The sequence below is a fragment of the Xiphophorus maculatus genome, chromosome 9 (assembly GCF_002775205.1).
Source record: "Xiphophorus maculatus strain JP 163 A chromosome 9, X_maculatus-5.0-male, whole genome shotgun sequence".
Classification (NCBI taxonomy): Eukaryota; Metazoa; Chordata; class Actinopteri; order Cyprinodontiformes; family Poeciliidae; genus Xiphophorus; species Xiphophorus maculatus.
Window position 1 is genome coordinate 14,011,573 of NC_036451.1, and position 15,556 is coordinate 14,027,128.

Here is a 15,556-nt window from a genome sequence, read left to right on the forward strand (position 1 = left end):
GGCCACACAGGCACAACCCTTAGAAGAAAACAAACGCACCCAATACAACACTTTCATTCTATTGGCTGAGAGGTTCTTAGGCGACTGTGCCAAAAGGCAGTTCTATGTTTCGTAAGCGAGCAGAGATGAAGTGTGAGTGTGATGAGAGGTTTTGAGTACAAGTATTGCAAGATTTGAGAAAAAAAGACATAAAGTTTAGCTTTCAAAATAAAAATGTAAGCAAAAATATTAAAGGTTTTGAGAACAAAAGATATGAAATCCTGCTTTCAGACTGAAAATGTGCTCTTGGATTACGACATAAAATTTCCTCCATCGGTTTGGCAGCTCAAGGAAAGGCTGGACAGAGTTGATCAAATCGACAGTCTGACAGTATGTAGCAGAGGCTCATAGGTTTGGATTTGATGTAAAGTGTGTTTCATGTGAAATTTATTGCTTGAGAGATCCGTGTCATCATGGGGATTTTAGGAAAAACACACGACTCACAGTTACTTGCTCAAGACGCAGCAAAACCTTATGTTAGGGAAATGATGAACAGATGTATCTCAAATTATTCATCCATCCATTGTCCATACCTGCTTGTCAGTCATGTGTTTGGACTTGGGGTAAGCCGGAGTACCTAGAGAGAATACATTCATGCACATGGAGAGCATACAAACTCCAAGCAGAAAGACCAAGACTTGAACCGAGGACCTTCTTGCTGCAAGGTCACCATGCTAATTAAATGTAATTTATTTTAGTACATTTAGTAAACATTCAGATATAAAAGTAAGAAAGATATATTTCAAGTCAATTTTTGTTCATTTTGATGTATTATGGCATACAGCTTCTGAAACCCCAGAATTTGGTTTCACAGAAAATATTAAAGTTAAATTAGCATCTTTATAAAGCTTGGCAGCAGAGGGAAGCATGAAGCAACGCTGACTTTGGCTTTAATGAAACCCAGTGGACCAACACCAGCAAATGACGTGGCTCCTCAGATCAAGTTAAAATGTAAATACTTCACACTGGACCTCAAGCAGCTTGGACTCTGTGCCTCTCTGCTCTTCATCCAGACTCTGAAATTTGAACTTTGTATGATTCAACAGCAGTCCAGTCTAGAGGAATATATTTTCTGTGTCTGGAGCTCAGACTTTGCAGGACGATAAAATATTCCGTGGAATATTTCATCGTCCTGCAAAGTCTGAGCTTTGCAGTAGCGACATGTTCCAGTGCCCAAGATTCTAAAGTCCACAAAGTGTAAGAAGGATAGACGAAAGAGAGGAGGGAAAATTTGGATTTATCAGCTTGGATAAAACTGTCCAAATATTTAATGAACCTATGACGTATTGTATTTTGCCCTCATCTTTTTTCTCCACATATTTTTAAGTTATTTTGATGTTGGTACTCAAAGCACATTTAATTCTCCGCCATTATCTCACAGCTAAATGGCTTAATTTACAACAGACCATAGCCTGCCTTGAACTTGAAACAGAATCCCAGACAGGCTGAGTCAATCACAGAAGGATTTAATATTCTGGAAGAAGTGAGTGGAGAAATTGGTGAACTTATTAACTAATAGCACAGAGACTAATCTTAGAAATGAATGTGTGCAGTTTAAAACAGTCATGGTTTTGTTTTTACAATCCCCTCTTTGCGTTTGAAGTGCGTCTGAACACTATATAGAGTAAGGATAAGTCATTGCTACATCTACAAATCATCCACAACGTCCAGAAATTTCCTCTCTTCTTAGTGAAGATGGACTGGAAAGAAGCCCTGGGAATGCTCCAAACCAGAATGATGAAAGGCAGATAAAGACATTATGCAGGAAGTGAGGAAAGACTTGAGAGGAAAGCTGACAACCTTTCGTAAAAAGCCCACTTCTTGGCCGGAGCTAAAGGTTGTTTTCCAAAAATCTGTCTGGTTGGTCATCAGTTTGTTTAACTAAAAAAGACCTAGACCGCTGCCTTGTTGCTCTCCCAAATATTTAGTCTCTCACTAGAAAAAGCCTGTTGCTCATTAGAGCAACCAAAGTTTCCAGCAGAATGTGTGACTGTCTGGATAACATTATCAGAAGCTGAGATAAGGAGGCTGAAGCTTATATATTAGCTTATAGCTTTCTAGCGTTCCCATTTTTCACATCTTGTCAGTTTACTCTACATTAATTGCCCTCCAGCCTGCCTCCTCCATGCATTCCCTCCTTTTCTTGCCTCTGGGAGCTCATTTGTAGGGTGTCAAGGCCTGGCTGAACATGCCTCTCCGTCCAAAGGTCCTGCTTTCAAAAGAAAGGAAAACTGGGGGTAGAGAGTCTGCATAAGGTCTCTGACACAATCTTCATGCTGTTTTCCAAAGAATAATGGAAAAGAAAAATGCTGCAGGCGGTTCAGATTTTGTAACAGTCCTCTGGGCAAAGTTTCACTCACTCTGAAGGAGGTAAAATCTTTTCTTTTTTTTCCTTTTTATTTGCTTGCTGCAGTAGTGATACACATGTTCATTTATTTAGATAAGGTTTCAATTTTGAACCACATTTAGGCACCAAGAAGTATCTTTACGTAGGTATATTGCACATGTTATGGATGTCTTTGAGGTTTTCTTGTGATAAAGGTGTCCTTTCTACATTGCGAAGAAGTTAGTTTCACTTTTTATCCAAATGGAACCAATAATCATCTTCATGTAGATGCCCTTTTTCAGTTGTGGATATTACAATAAACCCCTTAAACAATCACCTTTAGAGCCTAAGAAACATCTTCATGTCGATATTTTCTACGTTGTTAATGAAAAAGGTGTTTCCAAATCAGGAAGGAGATGATTTTTAGGAATGGGATGAGCGACAATGATAAAAGCGAGGATAAAAAGTTGTTGTTTTTTGTCCTTTTTGTCTAAATGAACATGGTAGGTAGAGATGTTAGCACTGGTAGTGCAATTTTATTGCTAAACAGCATAAGAAAAACTTATACTGCTGCTCTCTTGGGACCACTGGTTGGAAAAAGTTGGTAAAAGTTACAGTCTCATCAATACTTTTAGTTTTTGGAACAAGGATCCATCACCACATAGAAACACCAATAATTATGGCAATAACCATTCTCTAATATCTTTTCTACATTTCGACTTTGAGGGATTTTCCCCTTGCAGCTACATTTACATGTAATTTAGACAGAAGAAAACATATCTATTTCTTTTGTTTTTCTTTTGCTCATGGAAAAGTTACCATACATGAAAATATTGCCAAACATGTACAAGCATGGACCTTTAAAGGTCCCACTAGCTTTGTCTTTACCTCAATATTTAATAATTGATCACTGTTCTATCTTTAGATTCAGTGTATGTTTAGTAGCTTAGTTACTTTCTAATATTTGTAGAATAATGACTGCTTATATATTTGTAATGTTGTTATATCATTAATACAGAGATTGTTACTAAACTGTGTTTGTCTTTAGGAAGCTGAACGTTACTTGACAAGGCACCAGCTGGAACTGGAACTCCTTCTAATGGGCAGCAAAATAATGGGTGTTGACTTCACTGAAGGAGTGAGTTAATTTTAGCATAGTAACATTTGTAATTTAGATCCTTTTCTTGTCATATTGCTTTTGATCTTTGAAGCACGCCATGAGTAGTAGTATGTAGCAAGTTGCTCCCACTTAAATAGTGGTTTTGCCCGGAAATGATAGAGACACTGTCCACATGTATTGGAGCAACAGGTGTCTGGCAGAGCCGCAATTCACCACTTTTTCTGCAGCCAACAGCACCACCTGCTGGTTAAGCTAAGATATTTCAACTTGCATGAAGCGAAATCCCGTCTGAATTTGATGAGCAGAGCTTTTAGGAGCATGTAACAAGCTAGTAAGAGGTTTCAATTTGTCTCTGATGCAGAATTACTGGAGCAGCACAGGAGGAAGGGATGATTCCAACAGGTAAGATGTAACACCAGAAACCAAAACCAGTGATTTCAGTTGAATTATTTTGAAAACACCAATGTGTCGGCTGTATGTAATTCACTGAGAGTCTCTCAGGTTCAACAGTTGTTGCTTTTGTTTCCTCAGGATTCCCTCGGGAACAGATGGTTGGATGGAGTATGTTCCCATTTCGGAGAAGAAAAACATCACTGTGATTGTTTCACAGCAGCTTAAAGAAGGTAAGCCTGTGAGAGGCTGTTACTAAAGATCTATTACTGTGATTGTTAATAAAACGGTAGGAGACTTAATTAAGGTGCTTCTGTTTGTGTAGGTGGCCCCCTGCTATATGACAGTGTGCAGCTGGTGCAGAACTCCGTTTCTTTGAACGGTACCCAGCGGGTTCTCCTCGATCATGTTATTTCTGAGGGGGAGTGTGCAGAGCTCAGAAACCTGGCACATGTGAGTACATTGTAAAGTTATAATATCAGGGGTAGTCTTAAATATAAACCCGACTCTACTGGGGAAAAAATGTGCCTGAAGCCTATTTGTGGGTTTATTTCTGTTTTCCAGGCAGTCACCATGGCAGGAGACGGTTACAGAGGCAGGATGTCTCCACACACTCCCAACGAGAGGTTCGAAGGAGCCACTGTGCTGAAGACTCTGCAGGTACACTGAATGCTAATGCAAACAGCTTCCTTAGTTCCAAATGCACATGTCACCTGAAGCAGGTGTGTTAAACTCATTTTCATTTTGGGCCAAATAAAAATCAAGAATGTCCTTAAAGGGTCGGGGTTGTAACAGTAACAAACTGTGTATATATTAATAAGTAGCTGTTTCTGCATTCAATGAATGCTTCTTAAAGTTAAATAATATTGAACATATGTTCACATTGGTGTAACTTGGCATTATACAGATAAAAAAATGGTTTGATTTGATTAATATTACTATTTAAGCACACAATTGATATCTTGAAGGTTCTACTCATGTGGCCCTTTAGAGTAGAGTCCAGACTCTAGAGGGCCACATGAACAGCAACGGGAGGCCGGATTTGGCCCCTGAGCCTTGAGTTTGACAGATGTGACCTAAAGGATGCAGGGATCTCATTGTGGATGTTGCTTAAAGAATAAAGTCAGCTACACTATACAAATCCTGATTTTTGCTTGACTACATTTTGTCCTCCTTGCAGTACGGCTATGAGGGCCGAGTGCCCATGAGCAGCGCTCGACTCTTCTATGATACCAGCGAGCGAGTGAGACGGATCGTGGAGTCCTACTTCATGCTCAACACTACGCTGCACTTCTCCTACACACACCTGGTGTGTCGGACAGCCATCACAGGTCACTAACTCACTCAACATAAACCCTTAAAGCCCCACAATAGTTTATTTTGGGTTCTTTCCATGACTCTTTTTAATAACATTTAGGTCAGTTTATTGGCAAAACTTGTATCTTTGGATTTCCTTAAGGGGAAATTAAAAGCTGCTTTCATCCTCTTACAATAAATACTTGAAATTTAGATCCAAACATGCTAATGTCCATATTGATTATTGATTTGTTTGTTTGTTGGGTGATTGGTTTATTATTTGTTGTTCCTTAGGCCAACAAGATCACAGGAATGACCTGAGCCATCCCATCCATGCTGACAACTGTCTGCTGGATCCAGACGCCAACGAGTGTTGGAAAGAACCACCAGCATACACATACAGAGATTACAGGTAGGACAATGATGTGTGTCTTCAAAGCATGATTTAATCCAGTGGATTATATAATCTCGTATTGATTCGGTGTTGTCTTTTCCATTTTCAGTGCACTGTTATATCTAAATGGAGATTTTGAAGGAGGGGAGTTTATATTCACAGAAATGGATGCCAAAACAGTCACGGTGAGATGGTTATCCAGAAAAAATAGATTTTACTTCATAATGGAGATCCTATAGAAGGACATAACACCAGAGGTTAATTTATATGTTCAGTGTTTGAAGATAATTAATGAATAAATAACAAATTTAAAGCTAATTTTCATCTAGCTTGCAAGTGGCCCCAAAAGAAGAATATAATGTTGTGATAATATAAACAAACTAAATTTAGATCTTCTTTCTTTTTCAGGCATCAATAAAACCAAAGTGTGGTCGGCTGGTGGGTTTCTCATCAGGGGGAGAGAATCCACACGGTGTGAAAGCCGTCACTAGTGGGCAGAGATGTGCTCTGGCCCTGTGGTTCACCTTAGATCCGCTCTACAGAGAACTGGTAAACAGACTTTAAGGTCGCTTCAGTTAGTAGTATGGTTTTGGTTTTACCTGCAGTGCTTTGGAAAATGATTAACACCGTAGGATTTGTTTGCAGCCACAAAGTGAAAGCCATTTTACTAGAACTCTGTGTGATGGATTAGCAGTGATAACCTCATGTTTGTGGAGTAGGCTGATACGAGTACAGTGTTCTGAAATTATGTTTTGCTTTTGTCTTTAACCCACACTGAGTCTGTACGTTTTAGAATCACATTTCTCTGTCATAAAAGCTGCAAGTCTTTTGGAGGATGTCTCATACAATTTGCATAAAACTTTGAGACTGAATTTTTTCCTCAGTCATTTTTGTAACATCAGTGGGAGTGAGTACAATTACTTACCAAAGTTTCCTAACAAGCCTACACTCCATCAACTTGGGTGCCAGAGTTCTTTTCTTTTTCATTTTTGTTGATATGACATCAACAGATGTAATTATGAGAGCATAATTAGAAGCCTTCATGTGGACGAGTACAACACCAGGCTATGTCTAAATAGTTTACCCGATTTACCAAACTAAAAACAACTGGACATGGCAATGAATAATCTGTATGTTTAAGCTTATTCCTATTTTTGAACACTTACTGATGTTTAGAGACCCACTGCTATCTCTCAGTGATTCAGATAAAAATGGCATTACTATTAATCTTCTTTTACAATTACTCATCATTTGCTACAATCTGACTTCTCATACTTCCTCGTCTGAGTCATGGTCCTAAAATATACAGCTCCGGAAAAAATTAAGAAACCACTTAAAATGATCAGTTTCTCTGATTTTACTCTGTATAGGTATATGTTTGAGTAACATGTGTTCATTGTTCTTTTATTCTACGAACTACTGACAACATGTCTCCAGAATTCCAAGCAAACATTTAGTATTTATTTGCAGAAAATGAGAAATGGTCAAAATATCGAAAGAGATGCAGCGCTCTCAGGCCTCAAATATTGTATTGCAAAGAAAACAAGTTAATATTCATTTAGGAACAACAATGCTAATGTTTTAACTGTGGAAGAGTCCTCAGTTATTTGGTGGAATAACTGAGGTTTTCAATGAGGTTTTCAATGTACTGTCTAAGTTTTCTTAGACACAGTGCAGTGGGCTCTTAATTTTTTCCGGAGCTGTGTATACTTTTTACAGTAACATACGAGTATCAAGGTAACTGCACTCATAGACAACATGTTGCATCTCAGTGTAAAAACTACTAAATAAGTTAATCTTCCAATATCTTTATTTCGTCATTTCTTTTATTTGCTGTATGAACAAAGTAGTTTTTTTTCCTCTTCTTTCCTTCTCACCTGTGTCTTTTTGTCCTCATTATTTCCAGGAGAGACTGCAGGCGGATGAGGTGATCCAGGCTTTGGACACACAGTCTGTTTGGGGTCAGGGCCTCACCATCAACCCTAAAGATGAACTGTAGAGGTGGTGCACACAAAGAAGTGTCCATCACTTCTTCATTATCTTTATCAATGAAACCCTTTGGTATATTTTGCTATTTATTAAACAATGTTTGGATCAGAACATTTCTATTTTTGTACTGTGCTATACCGAAGTGCAAAGTTAATAATAGTGTTGTGTAATTGGTTTTATTTGTACCGTTAAACTTCTGTTTGGCTTTTGAACCTTTTTTCCAGTAACATCCTGTTGTTTGGTATTTTTTATGCTGTGAACTGTGAAGTTGATGTTTCACTGTTTTGGGTTGTGATTGTTTCCAATCTTAATTCAGAAAACTCTGAGGCTAGTAGCAAAATATACCTGAAACTTTTATTACAACTAGAACTGCTACAAAAATATATGTATTGTTACACACAGTAAGATGTTACTCAGTTTTTGAAATTGCCAGTAATAATTTTCAAGGTTGGTGGTACACTGTTCCTCTATTTTGGAAATTGCAATAATTGGAACCTGTTCCATGCTGAATACATAATTTGTAAGAGCATTGTACAGTTTTGCACATTTACTGATATGAGAATGGTGATCTCATGAGTATTTGATTTATTTATGTTTTTTAGACAGCTGATGTCTGCATTTCATATGAAAAAGGTTGTTTTTTTTTATGAAAGATGCCAGCTGTTCCTGTTTCAAGGAATGTGTTTTTATGAGCATTTATTACTTCATGCCTGTATTGATCATGATGATGATGATGCACTGTAAGTCAAAACTTAAAGTTTCCTATGTGCTCTCAATATTTGTATTGTGGCCTTAAGAGGGAGACCATTTTTGTTTAAGTTAACATAAAATGGGTGTGTTCACGCATAGAAATAAAAACAAATTGAAATTGTTTATAATTTGTCTATTATTTATATTTAAAATGAAATATCCAATATTCAAAATGAACTTAAAATGTGTATTTTCCAGGCACATAGTGCCATTTTATAGCACAATCAAATCTCTATATGACTTTCAATTTGATGAGGAAATAATATTGTAACATGATGTGACTTGAATACCTGAAAGGTGAAAAGCAGTTTTACACAACAGAACTATAATTTTGTTGTGTAAAACTCCTAAATCTACAAAAAAGCATCTCCATATTGATTCTCTATCTAGATAAAGTCCTCTATCCCTTATTGTTTACTTTGATTATACTGTAGGTCGTCCTCTTATTAAAAATAGGCTGCTATCCGACTGCCTGAAGAGCTGAGCTGAAAACAATTTTACCTACGAATTCAGGCATTTTGATCAAAGTTTCAACTGTTTGGTCTCAGTCTGTAAACATTTAATTCAACATGAATCATAAACTTTTAAAACACATTTAAAGAGGACGTATCTTCTTACCCGTGCTCCGATTAACTATTCAGAATAACAATGTTGCACTAAGTCAGCAAGTAGATGTACAAAAATAGAACTGAGAGCATTGAAGATCACCAAAGATCAGACTGAACAGTCACTTTCCTAAGAATTAAGACTTTATTGCCATTTCAGATACTCGTGTAGCTGCTGACTATAAATGTTTATTATAGTTTGGATTTAACCAAAATGTAAAAAGTGCTGAAATTGTACTGTCTAAGTTTTCTTAGACACAAAACAATAAAACCTTTTTTTTTTTTTTTTACATCTTTGGACATACATCAGAAGATAAAGTTTTTCATTCATGAGAATTAGCTTGGTCTACATGAAGTTAATCAAGCACTCTGATCAAAGGCATGCAATGAGAATCAATTAATCTGTATTTTAGGAAGCACTTCATACAAAGTGATGTGTATCTGTTGCTACACAGAATATAATTCATAATAAAAAAAAAAATTCAATTTACTGGATGATTGATTGAGGTCTGTTTACATGAAAGGAGGTCACTGTGCTTTACTTTTCTCAAAACGTATTGTAACATAGCACAGAAAATACAACATAACACAGAGTACACACAATATTTCATTCATACCTTGCGAACAGATATATATATATATATAATAAAATAAAGTTCAGTTGCAATTTTTAATAAGCACTAGATGTTGTGTATGAATTGGGAGGGTGTGTGGGGCTTGTTTGCCTCAGTAGCGGTAAGCGGAATCGTCGGTGAACTGGAAGGGTCTGTTTTTGCTGACGGAACAGATCAGCTCCGTCATACGGCGCGAACGCCGCACCTCCAATCCCAACCTGCGGGATTGCTCTAAGGCTAACAGCTGCTGTGCTCGCTTCTCATCCTGTTTCCGCTTCAGCCACCTGGAAAAGGCAAGAAAATATTGTCTAAAAAAAAATTATTTCAACACAATAGTTAGTCTGATGATTAATACTTTTTAACAGTTATTTTTCTGCTCTATAGACCAGATCCCCAGAGAAAATGTTTGTAAAATTAATTTTGTAATATTTACCCTTCTCTCAACATCAAATTTAGAAAGCAAAGCTGCAAATATAACATGTTTTACACCAAAGATCTATAATATCTACTTATTATGAAAGTTCACACAGTTTACTGTCTCCCTGCTTACTGGTAGATGTTTTTCCAGTCCCAACTTTTTTTCCACCTCATCCACTGGGTTTTAAACCGGTTTATCACCCCTGTCAATATGCAATACCCCAAACTAATTAGTCTCCATATTAAATGACTGTGAACCTCACAGGCTCCAGTAAAGTGAAAACCAAGACCTTCACAAGAACATCATCTTTAACTACACTGCAATGATGTCTGTATAATGTAAAAAGCTGAGATGTGGAATTATCTAATTATTTGTTGTTTGTTACTACTATTGAGGACTTTGAATGACACAGATAAGGAGGTCACACTCACAGATTGAAGGCACGGTCACACTCCTGGCGGCTGTGCATTAGGCAGTTACACTCCTCCTCAAGTTTCCTGAGCTCCAGAACCTGTCTCTCTCTCTGCACCTGCTCCTTTTTCTTTTTAAGCCATGACCTGTAGGCCTCCTCTGGGTCATAGACGTCTCTCTGTGGCCGCGGGTAGAAGTGGAGATAATTCAAAAATTGTGAACGTTTTTTTCTTTCTTAGTTGGAAAGTTTATATCAGCATTCTAACTTTTGAGGAAGAAGAGGCATTTTTAGGACTTTCTTTCTGAGTATGACACACTGACTTCCTCCAGGAGAAAACATATAAGGGTCAGATGGTGACGAAATAAGACAATGATTGAGATTTTGGGACATAATGGTAAGAGGTGACCTTCAGCATCATGTTTCAGTGCCAGTATTGCGGGTACGTTGCACAGTGAAGCTGGAATGAAGCAAGAAGACTTTCTTCAAATTTTTAAACTTGGCTTGGAGTCAACATCTGAATGACTAAAACATTGACAAAAGTTTTGAAATACACATTAAAATTGGTTTTGGCATTGATTATTAACAACTCTACAAAAACTCATGCACTGTGAATAAACACCACCTTCAAGATACGAAGCCAAACAATTTAAATGAAGTCCTCTGATTCTGACTAAGAGTCCTCCAGTATTCAGTTTGTACTATGCCAGCGTCTTGCTGATGGCTTGACATTTAGTCTCACAGTGTGAACATAAAAACTTCTAAATGCCACTGTAGCTATAACCACCTATTCTCACTCTCCAAATCATTGTAGCTAATTGAAGGCTGGAGGTTGTTTTGATCATTACAACCCCTAAGATTAAAAACTATTTCAATATTTTGATCTCAAAACACTCATACAAGCTCCAGTTCTGCATTAGGCTGCATAGATATCTTTTTGGAGATTATCACTGAGAACAACTGCAGGCTTGGGAAACAGTTTCCTCTAAAAAAAAATGAGAGAAAGTTAGAGGGAGACTTTGATCTTCATAGAGAGGAGGAGATGGGACCCTTCATATTTCAGTAGTGGATTAATATTTGACAAGTTTTGTGCTGCCTACCTTAGCATTCATCCTCTCTATCTCCTTGGCACGGTGAATCTTTCTCTCCTCAAAAATCTGTTCTCTTTTCCTTATCAACCAGGACTTGAAGGCTTGCTCGTTCTCCTGTTTCTTTAGCCCCTCTTCCTCGCGTTTCCTCTGCTCTGCCTGACAAGAAGAACGACAATCTACGTGAAAAAAAAAAAGTTTACCAATGTCAGAACTACAATACTGCAATGCAAATATCTACAAATTTATCTTTTATTTTTTATTATCACACCTCTCTGGCAAGCCTCTCCTTCCTCTCATTCATCTTCTGCAGCAGCTCTTTTTGCTGTGGAGAGAGAGCAAAAGTCGCCTTGGAAAGAGTTCCTGTCGCAGACTGCACTCGCCTCTTGCCGTTTCTCATCTGGGTCCCTTTCTGGCCTTGGCTGGCCGAACTGGGTCTGACCTTGGGCACAGTCGGAGGTCGAGGCGCTTGACGTTTATCAGTGCCCAGTTGAAAGGAGGGTTGGAGGTGAGCAGACGACTGTGTACTGCTGCCTACATTATTTACTATTGGCGGGAGGAGACTCTGGCTCTCCATATCCTTCATACTAACAAGGTCAAACTTACCATCTTTTTCCACAAGCACTTTACTCTCCTTAGTTTCCTGAAGTCCTTCAACACTAAATCTTCTGTATTCCTTGCTTTCGTCATGAGGAGAAAGTGTTAACTCAGAAATCTTCCGTGATACCTCAGAATCTGCATCTGTAACCTTGGCTCTGTCCTCGCTGCTGACTTCTCCTTCGGTATCACTGGTGTATAACTCGGACCTCTTCCGTGATACCTCAGACTCTGCATCTGAAACCATGGCTCTGTCCTTGATGCTAACTTGTCCACTAGAGTCAATGATCAAGTTAGACAACACCCCTGATACCACACATGCTGCACCTACAATCAAGGCGCTCTCCTTTTCTTCATCAGTGTCATCGGAGTTGCTATCTGGAAGGAGTGGGGGCACCACCAGGTCCACCAGTGTGTCTTTAAAGTGAAGCCGTCTCTGTCTCGTCATATCTGGCGTTTCCTGTTCCTGCAGTTCCTTGTTGGCCTGCTTGATTTTACCCAAGATGTACATCTGTTCCTCATCTGTCTGCTCATATATCTCAGAAGGTGATTCTGCAGGCAACGATGTACTCTCCTTGTCTGTGTCATAGCCTAACGGCTCCATAGGAGACGGCCACCTTTCTTCATGATCTTCCACATGGTCTGGTTTTTTCTCCCTGTCTTCATTTCCTATCCCTTCTCCTGGGGTCTCTTCCTTCTCCAGCTCTTTGTCTATTTCTGCGTCTATGTCCCCATAGTCAGAGCCCTGTTCAGTAGATGAAATAGACATTCATTACTTAGGTTGTAATGTAGACAAAAGACCAAGCTCAACACTTAGACTTTGATAATCTGCTAGTGTGATAGCAGATATGTCTGTTTGCTCATCAATGATGCATTGGGAAGTATCAGACTGAAAGTATGCCACTGCATGTGAAAAGCATTGGTTTCACATGCAAGCAGTGAGATGTGCCAGGTTGTGTAACTTAACACTATTACCCATCACACTTTAAAGGAGCTCTGTGGGTTAGTGACACATTCAGGACACACAGAAGGGAACTCCAAACATACAGAGCCTTGATGCAATTGCATTCATACTTTTAGTGTCATTACAAACACAAATTTCATGGCATTTAGATTATAATAGCTATGAAGTCAGAGAGTAATGATAGTTTAAATTTGTTTTACGAATACAACTGTGAAAAGTGTGTCGCTTACATAAAAATGATGGGCAGTCATTTTTTAATGTTTGTTTTCATTAAAAATTGTGATAAAATTTGTGATTTATTGTGTGATATGTTATAATGCAATAATATAATATAATATAACTGATTATGTAACACAAAAAATAATTTCTTATTTTTATTGTTTTTCTTCTTTGTTACATGAGAGCATTGGTGAACATCAGTACAGTCAAAAATATGATTAAATCTAATTAAATATTATTGCATGATGTATAGCAGTAAATTTGCATTATTAAATTCATGTGGTCTTTTGTATATGTGTACATTTAATTTTTTGAGAGCAGTATTTATATTTGCAGTATCATCAGAGAGTCAAAGCAAACAAGAGGTCCATGTTAGTTCTGAAGGAGCTGTGTTAAAATAGTCTAGTCAAAGTCTTCACATAATTTGAATTGAAAATCTGAAGCAAAACTGAGTGAGCTTTAGATTTTTTGAAAATAGAACTTGGATAATATTTTCAGTCCCTACAAAACTGTTAGACAAATGTAAAAAAAAAATCACTTCCAACTTAAATTACAGTCCAAGGAATAGATTCACAAAGGCTAAACACAGATTTATTTATTTTTTTAGATTTTTATTTTTTAAAAACTGGGAAAAAAGGAGAAATCATAAATCCTTTCCCTTCCTCTTCACAAAATGTACTACTTTGGGTTGGTCTATCTATCACATAGACAGATGATGTGGCAGCTGTAATGTGACAATATGTTGAAACCTCAAGAGGTATAAATACTGTACTTTTGCAGTACAACGTGGATTCACCCCAGAAATTAAAATGTATTGTTATCCCACAGAAAGGGGGAAAAAAAGCAACCAGTCGGTTACCTGTTCACTTTGGCCCTCCTCACCGATTAGCCAGTCAAGATCCTTTTCAAAGTCGTCTTCATAATCCTCCTGAGACTTGGATGAATTTGCCTCAGTCATGATCTGCTGATGAGAGACAAAAAGACCAAATGTTAAATAAATTTTGCAATGATTTTAAGTAATTTTTTTTTACAAATATAGCTAACTGTTTATGGCCATACAATGAAGCTGATCCACACTGGGTTTTAAGATATTTCTTAAAAGTAATAGGGAAAGTCCCTTCATAGTTCTGGTCCATAGTAAATATGCATTTTGGCTGTACTGTGTTCCTATGTAAATATATATCCTTATTTAAACCAAAGTATGTTTTTTTTGTATTTGATTTTTATCAGTATCTCCTAAAAATATAAACACAAATCTAAGACACATGTTTTATCCACTTATACTCTTCTACATGGGAGCCCGCTGGATATAAACCACTGACAGCGGTCAGAGTGAAAAGTTTAATTAAAAATTCAGTGATCAAGGCAAATGGCTGTTAACATACAGACGTCGTCTGAAGTAGGAGACCAGGATTTAACCAGTGTGTGCTTGAATAAGCAAAACAAGAAAAACACTACAATCGTGCTGTTGTTAATATGATATTTACTTAAAATGCGATGCTTAGCTGTTTGGCAATGTCCATAAGTAACTTATTAAATCGACATCACAGTGAAATAAAGACAAACTCTGAATAAATTGTTCGTGATTTGTCGCCATCTGGTGAATAATAGGTGGTATTGCATAATTACCCAAACTTTATTTCTTTTTAAACCATCAATCCGAATCCCGTAGCTAAAACAACGGCTAAATGTTTAATTTTAATTTGCGTAGTATTGTAAATTGTAAGAATTTACAACACTGGACTCAATACAAGCTAAGACAAAAAAATACCCCCGTTAATCTGGTTTATTTTTTATAGTGCTGGTTGACAGAGATACGTAAAATAGGAAAACTAAAAGTCGCGAGAGCAGCAATCAAACACTGATCTTTTCCTCTTTCATGCTAAACAGAAATAGATAAGAGATTCTTACCAAATGAATGTTAGCTATTCCACTCACCAACAGGCTGCGCAACGACGTGCCGTCGATGAGTTAGGGAAATCAATTTAGATTATCGAGTTGTTTCGTTGTTATTTCTCCATCTCGTCGTCCTACATACTGCGTAGCAGTCTGTATGGCAACACCTGCTATCATAATCTGGCCCGAGTCTCTTCAGCCTTAAAAGCTTTAATAGACGTGTCGTCATGGCAACCAACAACACGCTTTATCAAAAGCGCATGCGTACAACAAACACGGCCTGCTGTAAAGCTACTGTTTTATGTTTCACACATAAGGGTCCATTCCGTACCTTTATGTGTATTGAAAAGTTTAATTACTTCGGATTCACCTACGTTAAGCACATTGTACAGATTAATTACACAATTACACTGATGTTTTCATATTTCTGTTAATTATAAAT

At 37.6% G+C, this 15,556-nt stretch overlaps 2 protein-coding genes across 5 annotated transcripts in view; one reads left to right on the forward strand and one right to left on the reverse strand.

Annotated features, from left to right (window-relative positions):
• p3h2 (prolyl 3-hydroxylase 2) overlaps positions 1–8,427 on the forward strand; it is a 49,728-nt gene extending 41,301 nt beyond the window's left edge. Inside the window, exons 8-17 of the mRNA XM_023339801.1 lie at positions 3,414–3,503; positions 3,847–3,887; positions 4,017–4,108; positions 4,201–4,328; positions 4,440–4,535; positions 5,056–5,206; positions 5,466–5,583; positions 5,675–5,750; positions 5,974–6,114; positions 7,472–8,427. Coding sequence (XP_023195569.1) covers positions 3,414–3,503; positions 3,847–3,887; positions 4,017–4,108; positions 4,201–4,328; positions 4,440–4,535; positions 5,056–5,206; positions 5,466–5,583; positions 5,675–5,750; positions 5,974–6,114; positions 7,472–7,564 — 1,026 coding nt within the window. The 3' untranslated portion in view covers positions 7,565–8,427. The remainder of the gene's footprint in view (positions 1–3,413; positions 3,504–3,846; positions 3,888–4,016; positions 4,109–4,200; positions 4,329–4,439; positions 4,536–5,055; positions 5,207–5,465; positions 5,584–5,674; positions 5,751–5,973; positions 6,115–7,471) is intronic.
• Positions 8,428–9,035: 608 nt separating this feature from the next.
• On the reverse strand, positions 9,036–15,440 carry ccdc181 (coiled-coil domain containing 181). 4 transcript variants are annotated; one of them, XM_023339182.1, is made up of 6 exons: positions 15,157–15,440; positions 14,078–14,179; positions 11,710–12,780; positions 11,451–11,597; positions 10,373–10,530; positions 9,036–9,807 (listed from the first exon to the last, which is right to left on the reverse strand). In XM_023339182.1, the coding sequence occupies exons 2-6, from the start codon at positions 14,174–14,176 to the stop codon at positions 9,636–9,638; spliced, it is 1,647 nt and encodes a 548-aa protein (XP_023194950.1). In that variant the 5' UTR covers positions 14,177–14,179; positions 15,157–15,440; the 3' UTR covers positions 9,036–9,635. The 4 variants fall into 4 exon arrangements, with proteins under 4 accessions (XP_023194950.1, XP_023194949.1, XP_023194947.1 ...); XM_023339181.1 differs by having other exon boundaries at positions 14,078–14,182; XM_023339179.1 differs by having other exon boundaries at positions 15,130–15,439.
• Between the last annotated feature and the right edge of the window lie 116 nt (positions 15,441–15,556).

Bases quoted from the DNA above. Each gene is read 5' to 3' on its own strand.
- ccdc181 (XM_023339182.1), bottom strand. From the start codon at position 14,176: ATGACTGAGGCAAATTCATCCAAGTCTCAGGAGGATTATGAAGACGAC. The intron at 11,598-11,709 runs GTGTGATAATAA...TCTTCTTGTCAG, and splicing joins AGGAGAGGCTTGCCAGAGAG to GCAGAGCAGAGGAAACGCGA. The intron at 9,808-10,372 runs GTGAGTGTGACC...TGCCTTTTCCAG, and splicing joins TGTGACCGTGCCTTCAATCT to GTGGCTGAAGCGGAAACAGG.